General features: G+C 51.4%; 1 protein-coding gene across 5 annotated transcripts in view; it reads left to right on the top strand.

Moving 5' to 3' along the window:
- The window catches only part of NSD3 (nuclear receptor binding SET domain protein 3), a 47,270-nt gene that overhangs the window by 14,177 nt on the left and 18,907 nt on the right, over positions 1-14,186 (top strand). For all 5 annotated transcript variants that reach the window (XM_054174796.1, XM_054174799.1, XM_054174797.1 and 2 more), the window contains 11 exons: positions 2,147-2,215; positions 2,828-2,987; positions 3,400-3,554; positions 4,311-4,814; positions 5,759-5,885; positions 7,253-7,353; positions 10,352-10,397; positions 10,932-11,062; positions 11,611-11,739; positions 12,366-12,492; positions 13,617-13,814. In XM_054174796.1, coding sequence (XP_054030771.1) covers positions 2,147-2,215; positions 2,828-2,987; positions 3,400-3,554; positions 4,311-4,814; positions 5,759-5,885; positions 7,253-7,353; positions 10,352-10,397; positions 10,932-11,062; positions 11,611-11,739; positions 12,366-12,492; positions 13,617-13,814 — 1,747 coding nt within the window. The remainder of the gene's footprint in view (positions 1-2,146; positions 2,216-2,827; positions 2,988-3,399; positions 3,555-4,310; positions 4,815-5,758; positions 5,886-7,252; positions 7,354-10,351; positions 10,398-10,931; positions 11,063-11,610; positions 11,740-12,365; positions 12,493-13,616; positions 13,815-14,186) is intronic.

The following is a 14,186-nucleotide window of genomic DNA, read 5'->3' as shown; positions in this document are numbered from 1 at the left end:
GGAGCTGTTCAGTGGAGACAGTTGTGCTGGGGAGGCATCACCTCTGTGCTTGTGTTAGACCTGCATGGAGAGGAGGGAGAAGTCTGTTCTCATGGCCAGCTCTGCTGATCCCCCTGCTGCTCCTGTGTTCCTCACCCACCTGTCCTTTGTTTGCTGTAATTGTACATTTCACCCCAAAGAGCAAACCTCAGTGAGTTTGGTTCCTTCAGGGCTCAGCTGAAGGCACCGTCTCTATCCAGGTGTTCTGGCCTCATCTCAAGGCTTCCAGCACCATCAACGTTGCCTTCCCATCTTGTCCTCCCTCTTAGCAGGGCCTCCACTCCTCTCTTGCAGCTTTGGCTGTGCCTGCCCCTCTGGTTGTCATGAGGATGTAATTTCTCTTTTCCAGTGTCCTGCCTGTCCCAGACTGAACTAAAGCCCTGCCTCTCAAGTTCCCAGTCCTAGTCCTGTCCAGTGTCCTACCTGTCCCAGACTGAACTAAAGCCCTGCCTCTCAAGTTCCCAGTCCTAGTCATGTCCATCATCCAGAACTCACCAGAAATCTTGGCCTTGCTTTTGCCCTCCCTGTTGCTTCCATTACTGTTGGTGCAGTAAACTCCTTGGTGTTCTTCAGCCCTGTTTCAGCCAGGTCACTCTGCTGGCAGCAGGACTCTGTGCTGGTGGCTTTTGCTGGGAGTTACCCAGCACAGTCTCAATTTCACCCTCCCCACCAGTTGCTTTTCCACCTTGTGTACCTTCATGATCAACATTTTCATCATCTTCTGTGTTAATGGTGTGAGGCTTGGCACTTGGGATCATCTGAGCAGGAGCAAAACAGTTTCTGGTACAACTTCAGCTGGTTTGCACTTTCACTCAGCATGGCTGTATGAAAACAAAGAGAGGTGCAGCTGTGTCCTCCTCCTGACACTGGCATCCCTGGAAACCCACCAGCTCAGGGCTCATTTGAAATGAAAATGTTGTGAGAACCTTGTGGAAGGTTAAGTTTGGAGCTCTCATGTTTCTAAGGGGCTCTGCTGCTGAGTTGTACTCTGTGAGGAGCTGGATGCTGCAATCTCTGCACCTAGCTTGGCTCTTGCAGAGGTGAGGTTCCCATTAAGCCTCTGTAGCCAAAGACAGGCTGAGTCCCAGGGAGGAGTGAATCCTGCCCAGCAGATACTGATGTAATTGCTGTTAGATGATGGTTTTCCACAACCAGCTCCAAATGGGACCCTGGCCTGTGCCAGCACTGCCTTAGGTTGTTCTCAGTGAGGTCTCCATGTGTGTTCTGGGTTTCCCTGAGCTGAGCCAGGCCTTGCTGTCTTCATTTGCCATGCACTGCCTGCCACTTGGATCTGCAGCATTGTCTGTTTCATTGTTTGTTTCTCACTGCACTTCTGGCTCCTCTTTGTGCTCTTTGAGTCCTTTGCTAACTTCTCCACTCCAGTAAACCAAATGTCTGCTCTCTGGCCTGCCAGATAGCTCCTGGCCCACTCCTATCTGCTGAGCCCTCAAGCTCCCTATCACAGCCACACCACTGCTGCCTTCAGCTCAGGGCTGATCCCTCCTCTGCCAGAGCCTTCCCCTGCCCTGCTGTGCCAGAGCAGGCCACAGGGCTCCTCAGCCTGCCTGAGAAATGCTCCAAAGGCTTTCAAGTTGTTGACTTTCAATCCTCCAGATGCATTTTGTTTGTCAACCCTGTGCCACACATCAGTGTTCCCATTTTCTGCCTTGGGTGTTTCAGGTGCTTTTGGTCACTCAGGTTTTAGCTGCTTTGCAGTGAGACCCCCCAGGATGCTGCAGATATCCTTCATGCCACCTTCTCTGGTCCTTGGGAGGAGGAAAATGATCTGGATTGTCTGTCCCTCTGTGTCCATTCTCCTGCCACAGGAGAATATCTTTGTGTGTGTAGGTGGGATAGGTGATTAAAAAGGTGTAGAGGGGAAAATGGTTTGGGGTTGTGCTGCTGCTGTGTTTTGGAGTGGCCATGAGGAGTCCCCACTGCCACACTTCTGGCTGTGTGGTTGCCTCTTTCTGGCTCTGAATTCTTTCTTTTTCTGCCTGGTTTCATTATTAGCTTTTTAGAAACTATTTATTTGCTGTCCACTTACCTTCTTTGTATTTGTTTTCCTTCTTCCCCCTCCCCCCCTGCATTGTCACCCATTGTCTAGAGACCAAATGAGAGGCTTAGCATGGTGGCAGAGAGACCAAGAGAAGATGCAGTGGTGGAGGACACCCCGGTTAGTACAGCCACTAATTAACAGTCTCAACTTCCAGCATGTGGCTAACTGGGGACTAATTGCACCGTGGAACCTTTAATCTGTGGCACAAATCTGTTGTTGAAACTCTGCATTGATCATTTCTGCATCAAAACATCTCTCCTTGGACTGTGTGTGTTGCTCTGTTTCATCCCCAAAGCAAATGCCTGAACTCATGAAGCAGAAACTAGCTTGGGGTGCAGGGGGCTGCTGTTGTGTGTCCTGTGTCTCTCCTGGCTCTAGTTTGGGGTGCAGGGGGCTGCTGTTGTGTGTCCTGCTCTGGCACTGAGTGTCCTGTGTGTCTCCTGGCTCTAGCTTGGGGTGCAGGGGGCTGCTGTTGTGTGTCCTGTGTCTCTCCTGGCTCTAGTTGGGGGTGCAGGGGGTGCTGCTGTGTGTCCTGCTCTGTCACTGAGTGTCCCATGCCAGTCCTGGCTCCAGGTGATTCCTTCCTGCCGTGTTTCTAAGGGATGTGCCTCTTGTGTTAAATTATGAAACCTCAGGGACAGCTGAGGGAAAAATTAAGCCCTGTGGATATTGTGTGCAGCTCTGCACTAAATGGTCTCCTGTGGCTTTAAGGTTGCTCTTTCTTTGCAGGTCCAGCAGCTGTTGCCTTCTCTCCCCACACAAGCCACCCACGACATCAAGTTTCAGGTTGGCGATCTGGTTTGGTCCAAGGTGGGAACATACCCGTGGTGGCCTTGCATGGTTTCATGTGACCCACAGCTTGATGTTCATACCAAAATCAATACAAGAGGTAAGAGAGGAGGAGCTTTGCCAGAGCTCTGCCAGGTGTCTGCAGCTGTTGCTCTGTTACCAGTATCTGCTTGTTGCACTCCCTTGGTGGGATGAGTTCTGCTTGTCTGTCTGCTGAGCAGGGCTCTTCTAAATGTGTAGAACTAGGGCCTGTTAGATGAGGGCTGCAGCTGGGCACAGGCTGGTGCACAGCTGTGCAGGGTTCTGCAGCTGGTCTGAGAGGACACTGCTAGGTGAGCGCCGAGTGCTCCGTGGGCGAATTCGCCTCCCACCTGCTACTGGCCTGAATCCAGGCCCTAAACCGGCTCAGCACTTCCAGCTGCAGGAGTTGAGTGATGTGGTGGAGGAAGGCATAAGGTGAAGCCAGCCAAGTGGTGCTGCTGGAGCTGCTGACTGGGGTTTCTCCTCTGCAGGTGCCCGTGAATACCACGTTCAGTTCTTCAGCAACCAGCCGGAGAGGGCCTGGGTGCACGAGAAGAGGGTGCGGGAGTACAGGGGACACAAACAGTATGAGCAGCTCCTGGCTGAGGCTGCCAAGCAAGCCAGCAACCACTCTGAGAAACAGAAGGTATGGCCAGCACCAGTGGTGTGGAGGGTTGTCTGCAGTGCCTGTGTGAGGGAAGCTCTGCCCTGCACAGTGCCTGTGTTTCACTGGCAGCAGTTTCTCACAGAGATAACAGCAATGGTTCCGTGCTCATGGCTTTGATGTGAAGGCTGATAGCTGAACCTGCTTTGTCAGCTCCTCCTGATGGCAGTCATTCTGGGCATGGGAGATCATTTTACACTTGCAGTAGACAAGGAAGGAATTCTTTATGTTGAGGGTGGGGAGACACTGGAACAGGTTGCCCAGGGAGGTTGTGGATGCCCCCTCCTTGGAGGTGTTCCAGGCCGGGTTGGATGAGGCCTTGAGCAGCCTGGGCTGGTGGGAGGCGTCCCTGCCCATGGCAGGGAGGTTGGAACTGGATGAGCTTCAAGGTCCCTTCCAGCCCAACCCATGCTAGGATTCTATGAAAAGATTATTTAGAGAAAAACAAGGATTTTAAATGTAGATAAATCAGGTTTTGTTTTGTGCCTCAGAGCTAGGGGCTTGGACACTGCCTCCTGTTCTTGCCTTCAGTGGAGCAGTCACTCACGGCTGACCCTTCTGCTGCTGGCACAATCCAGCTCGAGTGTGCTGCAAGCAGAGGATTCACTGCCCACCTGTAAAGGGCCAGCAAGCTCAACCCTGCTGCTCTGGGAGACTTGACCAACCTGGGGCTTGCATTTTAAGCTCCCCACCTGCCCCAGCCTGCAGTGTAATTGGTGCTTGTCTCTGTTCCTTAAGATCCGCAAGCCCAGGCCGCAAAGGGAGCGAGCTCAGTGGGACATTGGCATCGCCCACGCCGAGAAAGCCTTGAAAATGACTCGGGAAGAAAGGATAGAGCAATACACCTTCATTTATATAGACAAAGAGCCAGAGGAGGCTTTGTCAAAAGCCAAAAAGACTGCTGCTGCCAAATCGGAGAGCAAGAAGAACCGGCGGCCCAAGCCCGCCCCCAGCAGCCAGCCCGAGCACAGCAGCGCCGGAGCAGCGTCGCCGGCCGGGGCCGAGGGGCGCAGGCAGAGCCAGCGGCGCCACTCCAGCGTGGAAGAGGAGGAGCCACCTCCCGTCAAAATCGCCTGGAAAACAGCTGCAGCTAGGAAGTCCTTACCGGCCTCCATCACCATGCACAACCTGGACCTGCAGAAATGTAACATGTCTCCAGTGGTTAAAATTGAGCAGGTCTTTGCCCTCCAGAACGCTGCCGGGGACGGGAAGCTCATCGATCAGTTTGTTTATTCCACTAAGGTAGGTGCCTGGGGGGTGGCTCCTTTTTCCTTCATGAATTAGCCCAAGCTTGTCTTACTCTGGAGCCTACCCTTGTGTCCACTGAGTTCCTCTCGTTGGGGCCAGCTGTGGCATCAGAATCTTGAAGCGTTGCTGGACTCTTGGTTCCAGCGCACCCAAAAATCTCCAGCTGGAGACACCAGTTCAGAGTGGTGGCCCTGGAGCTTCCTACAGATGGTCACATTTAAAACACTGAAGTGGCTGAAAGTCAGCTTTCTAGTTGAAACAGGTTGCCCAGAGATGTGGTTGTAGGCCCCATCCCTGGAGTCATTCAAGGTTCAACTCGATGGGACCTTGGGCAGCCTGCTCTGGTTGGAGGTGTCCCTGCTGAGCGCAGGGGGGTTGGGCAGGATGACCTCTGAGGGTCCCTTCTGGCCCCATGCATTCTGTGATTTGGGAAACAATGCAGAAATCCTCTGTAAATCTCAGTCCCACTAGATTTGTAGAAGACATGAGATGCCAAAACTGTTCTGAATGTACTGAAACCTGAACTGCATTTTCTGTACCAGCCTTTTAAATCGAGTTCTGCCTCCCAGCTTCCTTCAGGTGCACAGCAGCTTCTCACAGTCAGTGTAAGGAAAAGGTTTAGGACTATTTCTCTGCCTCCTCCTTCTGCCTCTCTACCTGGAGGGTATTTATTTCATGCTAAGCATTATAGAGAAGGTAATGTTTAGGCAAGTCCTTGCAGTATGTTTTTGGTGGGGTTTTACTTTCCTTTGAGGGAGGGTAAGATTGTAAGGGCTGGGGAGGTCTGCAGGGAGGCAGCCCAGCAGCAGCTCTCACCATGTGTGTTTCGTAGTGAATGTTTCTGCTGTGAGATTTAGGAGTAGATCAAGATGCCTGTTAACAGAAGCAGATCTCAGGAGGTTAAGACAATCTCTTGTTTGTTTGTTTTTCTTTCCAAGGGAGTTGGTAACAAACCAGAAATCAGCATCAAAGGGCAGGAGAAACTCAACTCTTCCTCCAGCCAGAGAAATGAAAAAGCAGCAGTGCAGAATGTGTCCTCTCCTGAAACAACTTCAGGGTCGACAGGTAGGAGAAATTAAGAGGATCCTTGTCTGAACTTGCCTTGAAGCACAGCTCTCAAAGCCACCATTGGCTCTCTAGTGAAAATGACTCATCATTAACATCTCTCTGCTTGTACAGCGCAGCACCGAGCGTGGCTGATAAGGCACACCGTGAGCCCAGGTGCTGAGGAGCACAGGATGTCTTTGTGATGGGTTTTGCGCCCTCAACTTTTAGTATCTGCAACCTAAGAGTATCTTAAGTGGCTGCCTTGTGGAGAGCAGGTGGCCAGCTGGTTTGGAAGACGCTGGATGTGAGTTAGCAGAGTGCTGGAATTGGGGCCTGCACCATGTGTCAAATACAGCTGGGAGCAGAGGAGAGTCTGGCAGTGGTTTGGTTCAGTGAGGGATGGCTCCCAGCTGAGTGCTTTCCTAAGCTTGGTCTGAAATCCTGCATGACCTTCATAAAGGATGGTGACCATTTAAAAGGCTTCAGCTCACTGCAGCAGCAGGATGAGGTGGTGCTTCCTTCTGGAGGCATTGCAGGGACCTCATCCTAAAGTGCTGTGCTTTGAAGGTTCTTGTTTGAGGGAGAACCACCATTGAAGAAAATAATGGAGCTGGAGACAGGAAAGGCAAAGGCTGGAGCTGTCTGTCTGAGGTGTAATTTGTAGTAATAGTAGAGAAGAATGAGAAAGGTCCATAGGATGAGTGCTTTCTAGGCTTGGAACAGGAAGCCAGTGCTGGGGTTTGGTTTTCATGTTGTGAGAAACAGCTGATGGGAATTCCGTGAATTCTTCCAGAGGGACTGGGCTCTTCCCAGCAGCACAGGTTTGTCTGCAGCATGTCCTTTCACTGTCCTCAGGCAGAGGCAGAAACCCTTTGGTGACAGGGTGGAGGTTCCTGGAAAGAGACAGTTTTGAGTCATCCTAACCCAGGAGCTTTTCAAGTTCCTTTGGCCTTTGCAGTGACTTCTGCTTTTTCAGCCACACTTCGTGCGGGCTGTGTCAGCTCCATGTTAACTGTTGCATGTTTCTTGCTGTGCCTGTAACCTAATCATGTCCTTGCTGTAGCCTTAAACATCCATTGGCTGTGGAAAAGGACCTTTTGGGTCCAGTAGGATGCTTGTGGTAGGGAAGACTGAATACAGTGCACGTGGCTAAAACCCCTCTCCTTGAGGAAAGAAAGAGCTTCTCTTGGAGGAGCTGATCTCTGAGCTCCCTTCCAACCTGAGCCATTCTGTGATATGAGGCCATGTTGGCTGGGGCCTTGAGGTGGAGTGGAAGGTGTCCCTGCCCACAGCAGGGGGGTGGAACTGGATGATCTTTAAGGCCCCTTCCAACCCAAACCATTATGAGTCTCTGGATGTGATGGGGACCTCTTTTCCTCCTCCAGGTTCAGTAGAAAAGAAGCAACAGAGAAGATCAATTCGAACCCGCTCAGAGTCTGAGAAATCCACTGAAGTTGTGCCAAAGAAGAAGATCAAAAAGGAGCAGGTTGGCTTCCTCCATGTAGAGAGTTAAAATATATTGTATTCATAAATGTTGTGGCTTTATATTGGTGCCTTTTTATTTTTTCTTCATGTTTTGTTTTTGGTTGTTTTGGTGGTTTTTTTCCCCTCCCCCTTCTCCCCCCCCCCCCCCCCCATCGGGTGTCATTTTGGACTATCCTCCATGAAACCCCCTCCCTGTCACTCCCATTGCTGTGACTCTGCTCCTGCCACCTTCACAGTATCAGTCAGGCTTTGGAAAACAAACCAAAAGACAACTCACTGATGCAAGACTCCCAAGGAACCTGCCACCCTTCCTCTTTTTGAGAGTTCTGTTGTGAGCAAAACAAAAACCCAACAGCCCCAAAGCCCACCCACAGCAACAAGCACCACAGTGATTTTTGTGCCAGTCCTTTCTGCTTGCTGGAATTTGCCACCAAGGTTTCCTGCCTTCTGCTCCTGATTTAGCTGCTGGTCTGTGTGGAGGTCTTTTGGGGGTTATTTTGGTTGGTTTGGGGTCTTTGTTTTGTTTTCTAGACTGCTTTAATCCAATTGAAAATGGACTTTGGGAATGATTGATTTTATTTTATATTTTTTTTTTTGCTTGAAAGCTGAATTAAGTCAGATGTTTGTGTTGGCAGCAGCCCAGGAGACCTTCTGGGGGTGTGCTCTCCTTCCTTCAGTAGCTCTAAGGTGCCCAGGGCGCTCCTTCCGCCGGGATGGCAGACAGACAAATGTTGTTGCTGTCAAAAGCACAAAACAAACAACCCCACAGAAATGAGGGGAAAAAAATCCTGCATGGAAATGAGGAGGAAAGCTCAGAGGATGGACATGGACATGACAACTGAATACACTTTTTTTTAACAAGCTTGTCCAAGTTGTTGGTTCTTCTCCTTACCTGCTTGATTGCCTTTTTTTTTTCCCCTCCCCACCTCCACTTGAGCCCTGAGGGTTTTTATAGCAGATATTTCATAGTGTAGCTTTTTTTTAATGCCTTTTATTCCTATTTTATTTTTGAATCTTTTTTTTTTAATAAAAAGGGACAGACAGACTGAAGATTTATAGGGGAAGGGGAAAAATTGTTTTATCTCTTAATTTATTCTTTGCCCTCGATGCTTCGTTTTGCACTTCAGAGATGGAAAGTGGAGCCGGTCACTTCTTTTCCCGTTTTGCTTTGGATTTTCATGGGGTCACAGAATAATTTGGGTTGGAAGGGACCTTAAAGATCATCCAGTTCCAACCCCCTGCCATAGGCAGGGTCACCTCCCACTAGAGCAGGTTTGCTCAAGGCCTCAACCTTGAACACCTCCAGGGAGGGAGCATCCACAGCCTCCCTGGGCAACCCGCTCCAGTGTCTCCCTACCCTCACTTGAAAGAAGGTCACAGCATTCGTGGCCGTGCTCAGCAGAAATGCTCCTAACTCTGCCAAGGCTCTTGCTGAAACTTTAAAGCCACTTGTTTGTTTTTTTTTAACTTTGAAGCAACTTTAAAGCCACTTCTTTAACTTCAAAGCCACTTTAAAGCAACTTAAACGTTGAGCTCGAGCTCCCCGGCGCAGTCCCTCCAGCCTCTCGCCCAGGAGGCGTCGCAGCCTCTTCACTTGCAGAGGAGTCCTTTCCTGGTTGTAAATTGCTTTTGTTTAATTTAACTAAAGGTATAAGAACCAACAATCTGAACTCCGTGGATCCCAGTTAGCTTGGCTTGCTTCTAGCTACTGAAGACTGTGGATGTGAAAGTGCTTTTCTCAGGAGAAGTAAATGACTAAAAAGAGTTCGACTCAGCTGCACTGTAATGCTCATAACCTTTGAATGTATTAAGTTATATTAAACCCCCTCCCCCCAACCCCCCCCCTCCCCCTCCCCAATCTACTAACTCCTTCACAGTTATGCAACAATCTCTGTTACCCAAAGCCAAGTCCTTTTTCTTGCAACTGATGCCCCAAATATCAGTCTTGGTTATAGAAAGAAGGAAAATTTGATAACTGGAAAGCGAATGAAGGGGAAGCCAAAGCCAAACCCCAGCGAGGGAAAGCCAATGTTGATGCTACTGTTGCAGTGACCAGTGGAGAAATAAAAGTGATTGTCTTAGATTTTTATATTTGTATTACCCAATGTACCCTCTGCCAATCCTTCTGTTGTATGTTTTTACCTCTTGTACAACGAAATAAAAGTATTTTTTAAAAAAACCATTAGAGAATAATCCTGAACTATTTGCCAGCTGTTGTTTCCTGCCTGCATCTGTAACCACCTCGTGAAGGAAGAACTTGTCACTCCTAACCTTGAAACCAGCATCTTAGGCACCAGCTCTTTTCTTCTCTACCTGTTGTGCAGTTACCAAATTCTCTTCCTGTTCGCTTGGACCTTGGCAGAGCAGTTTCTGAGCCTCCCCCCCTCCTGCTGCAGGACCAAGGACTTGAAGCGTTTTTGCAGGGTTGTGAACTTGTCTGCTTAGCTGTGACCTGAGACTGAAGCCTCCTGCCCTGTAGGGCCCTGCAGCTGCCGTGGAGGGCCCAGCCAAGCTGCGCGCAGGCCGTGGCCGGTGCCTTGCGGGGCTCTCCGCAGGGATCGGAGCCGCTGCCAGGAGCTGAGGAGCGCAGGGCGGCGGAGCGCCGCGAGCGGCCCTGCGATGTGCCCGACTGACCCCGCGTCAGAGCTGCTGAGGGGGATGTGTGCTCACAGAGGTGTGGGGCTACCGAAGCATCAGGGCTGGCTGCCAGAGTGAACCCTGCTCCTGCCTGCTGGACATGGATAACGCATCCCTGTCATCTTCCTGCCCCCCTGGGAGCCGTTGGGAAGGACCCTTTGCTAGCGCACCCCTGGCTGCCTTGGCTCCCGGCCTCCAGCGTAGGCAGCTAGGATTGAACCCGCAGGACGAGAAGGCTGACAGGAGGGGAGGACAGACTTCATCTGAGTTCAGAGATGCTAACCACTGAAATGTTTTCTTTTTTTTAATACTAGGGCTGAAAATTCCTCTGGTTTTAACTCTGGATTTTCCTATTCAAACAGGTTGAAATGGTTCCACTGACAGCAGTGAAGACAGGACTGCAGAAAGGTGAGCGGCGCTGGAGTTCAGCTCCCTGGGCCCAGCAGCAGTGGGGTTTTGTTCTGTCTAAGCTGTGAGGGGTTGGTGCCTTCTGGTGCTGATTTGATTTCTCCTGTGAGGGGTTTCTGGGAGGGGGGGATTGGTTGTTGTGTTGTTAGCTGGAAAGGTGTTTATGAGCACAGAAAGTCAAGTCCCGCACCTGGGCAGCTCTTGAAAAGCAAAAGAAGTCTTCAGGTTTTAGAGATGAATGCTGAAAAGTTAATTTCCTGAGGGTTTATCCTCTCTTACAGAGCAATTCAGTAGCTTCCTCCACTCTGTCAGCATTTGCAGGAGTTTGTCAGAAGGTCTTCCTGGGGGTGGTTTTCAGTTAATTTTCAGCTTTTCAGGGAGAATTTAACCCAGCCTCCAAATTGCAAACGGCAAGCAAAGGCCAGCGAGCGGAGAGCAGCTGCAGGCTGCCGCCCACCTCTCTTTTTGCTGTGTTGATTTGAAGCCCAGGGTTGGGAAGCTCTGTTCCAGCTGACTGGAGTGTGTTGTGTTAAGGTGCCAGCGAGATTTCAGATTCTTGTAAGCCTTTAAAGAAGAGGAGCCGCGCCTCGACCGACGTGGAGCTGACCAGCTCGGCATACAGGGACACCTCTGACTCTGATTCCAGGGGACTCAATGACGTGCAGGTAAAGGCACTGCTGGCATTAACCTGGCAGCAGCAGCAGCATTAAGAAGCTTTCCAGCTGCATGTTGCTGAGATTGTGATTGTTACTCTTTACATGTTTCGTGTCTAAACAAGCCTCAGTCCTCTGTCTGCTGTGAGGACAGAGGAGCTGGGAGTGTGTGGCCTAGGGAAGAGAAGGCTCCAGGGGGACCTTAGAGCTGCCTTGCAATAGCTGAAGGCATCCTCCAGGAAGGCTGCAGAGGGACTTTTCCCAAGGGTGTCTAGAATCAGGCCAAGGGGGAATGGTTTGAAGCTGAGGTAGAGCAGGGTTAGACTGGAGCTGAGGAAGAAGTTCTTCAGCAGGAGGGTGGTGAGACTCTGGAACAGGCTGCCCAGGGAGGCCGTGGCTGCCTCCTGCCTGGGGGTGTTCATGAGCAGGTTGGATGAGGCTTTGAGCATGAGTGTAGCTGAGAGCTCTCTTGACACACTGAATGATCTGAGTTAGTTTTTTTCCACAGTGTCCATTTGGAAGTGTCTTGTTTGAGTGCCTTGGATTTCTCCTCTCTCTAGGGTAGCTTTGGAAAGCGCTCAGACAGCCCTTCAGCTACAGCTGATGCTGATGCCTCTGATGTGCAGTCAGTAGACTCCAGTTTATCCAGGAGAGGAACTGGAACCAGTAAGAAGGACAGTGTTTGTCAGGTAAGTGGTGCTGCTGGACAGAAATGGGTGCTAGAGGTGGATCCTCCGTTTCTGTCGGTGTGAGCTGACAGACTTCTCAGATTGCACTGCTTTGTTTTAACTGTGTCTCAGAAGTCAGTATCTCAGACACAGTGGTAAGGCTCTTGGGAGGTGTTTGTCCTCTGGAGATGATTCCCAAGCGCTCTTGCATGCCAGAAAGCTCAAATGCTAGCAAGTGAGATCTAACCCAGACCTGCCAGCTTAAGCAGGAAAAAGCAGATGCCATTTTCTGCTCCATTTGAAGATTCCAGGTGGCCTTTCAGGATGGGGCAGGGTGAGGATTTTCCAGTATTTTGGAGAGAAAATTCTGGAATCTTCTGGCCACTTTGCTGGTCAATAGTAGAGGAAGAAGCTGCTCTGGCTCTTCAGCTGCCCAAGGAAATGAGTTGTCCAGGTGGCTGCTGCAATGCCTCTCTTGTACAGTCCTGCACAGGGTGCAGCTGTCCTGCCTTATCTTGGCTCCGGAGAGATCTCAGCCAGTCTGAAATCTCTGGGGAGATTTCAGCCTCCTGAACCCCTGGCAGTGGCTGGCATTTTGGGCTGTGGGTGCCCCTGGTTCTCTGACTGGCTGTGTCTGCTTGTTGAAGATCTGCGAGAGCTCAGGCGAGTCGCTGGTGTCCTGCGAGGGCGAGTGCTGCAGTGTCTTTCACCTGGAGTGTCTGGGCCTGAAGTCCATGCCTGAGGAGAAGTTCATCTGCACTGAGTGTAAAAATGGTGAGTGTCTTCCTCTGCCTGAGCCCCAGTGAGGGATTTCCCCTCTGCTGAGCAGCCATCTACTGCTCAGAGCAAGCAGAGGTGGTAGAATAGAATAGAGTAGAATTAACCAGGTTGGAAAAGACCTTCGAGATCATCCAGTCCAACCTATCACCCAACACCATCTGATCAACTAAACCACGGCACCAAGTGCCTCATCCAGGCTCTTCTTAAACACCTCTAGTGATGGTGACTCCACCACCTCCCTGGGCAGCACATCCCAATGGCCAGTCTCTCTTTCTGGGAAGAATTTCTCCATAACCTCCAGCCTAAACCTCCCCTGGTGCAGCTTGAGACTGTGTCCTCTTGTTCTGGTGCTGGGTGCCTGGGAGAAGAGACCAACCCTCACCTGGCTACAGCCTCCCTTCAGGTAGTTGTAGAGAACAATAAGGTCTCCCCTGAGCCTCCTCTTCTCCAGGCTAAACAACCTTAGCTCTCTCAGGTGGTTGCTTGGCTTTGGCTCTGGGTTCTTCTACTTTCTTAGCCTCTAAGGCCACATTCTCACTTTCCACATAGCAAGAGCCTTGGATGTTAACAGCAATTACACCAGTGCTGTGCTGGGCACTGGTGAGGCCACACCTTGAGGACTGGGTTCAGTTTGTGCCCCTCTTCCCAAGAAGGGGCTGGAGGAAGTCCAGGGAAAGGCAACAAAGCTGGGGAAGGGTCTGGAGAGCTGGGGTTCAGCCTGGAGAAAAGGAGGCTGAGGGGAGACCTCATTGCTCTCTACAGCTCCTTGAAAGGAGATTGCAGTGGGGTGGAGATTGGCCTCTTCTCCTAAGGAATAGGTGGGAGGACAAGGGGAGGTTTAGGTTGGGCATTAGAAAAAGCTTCTTCACTGGAGGGGCTCTCAACCACTGGCACAGGCTGCCCAGGGAGGTGGCTGACTCCCCATCCCTGGAGGCGTTTCAAAGCTGCAGAGATGTGGTGCTGAGGGCCGTGGCTTAGCCCCAGCCTGGGCAGAGTTCGAAGACAGTTGGAATGGATGCTCCTAAAGGTCTTTTCCCAGCAGCACCACTCTGCAGTTCCCTAGCACCTATCTGACAGAGCTGGGTGTTAGAGCTGGGCTCCCCCCTTCCTCTCCCCAGGGGAGCACACCTGCTTCTCCTGCAAGCTCCCTGGCAAGGACGTGAAGCGCTGCTCCGTCAGCACCTGCGGCAAGTTCTACCACGAGGCCTGCGTCCGCAAGTTCCCCACGGCCCTCTTCGAGTCGCGCGGCTTCCGCTGCCCCCAGCACTGCTGCACCGCCTGCTCCGTGGAGAAGGACATCCACAAAGCCAGCAAAGGTGAGGGCGCAGCGGGAGGGGCTCAGGCTGCGTCCCTGGCTGTGCGTGAGCCGGGGCTCCCTGCATGGGGGATGGACAGCTCTCGGAGGCAGGAAGCGTTTGCTCCTCGAGGAGCTCCTGCTGTGGGTGGGGAAAGGCCACCGGGGAAGGGAAGTGGATCCACGGTGCTCATTGCTGGGTTTAATGGAAGGCAAGGGCTGGTGGAACGAGGCCAAGGTGAAGTTAAATGATCCACAGCATTCGTTGCTGGGTTTACTGGAATCTAAGGGCTGGTAGAACGAGGCCAAGGTGAAGTTACCTGGATCCACAACCTTCATTGCTGGGTTTAATGGAAGCCAAGGGCTGGTAGGTCAGGGCCAAGCAATGAGAGTC

This window comes from Dryobates pubescens, chromosome 31 (genome assembly GCF_014839835.1).
Source record: "Dryobates pubescens isolate bDryPub1 chromosome 31, bDryPub1.pri, whole genome shotgun sequence".
NCBI classification, from domain to species: domain Eukaryota; kingdom Metazoa; phylum Chordata; class Aves; order Piciformes; family Picidae; genus Dryobates; species Dryobates pubescens.
The sequence above is the reverse complement of the archived record's forward strand: the minus strand, read 5'-3'. Positions and strand labels throughout refer to the sequence as shown.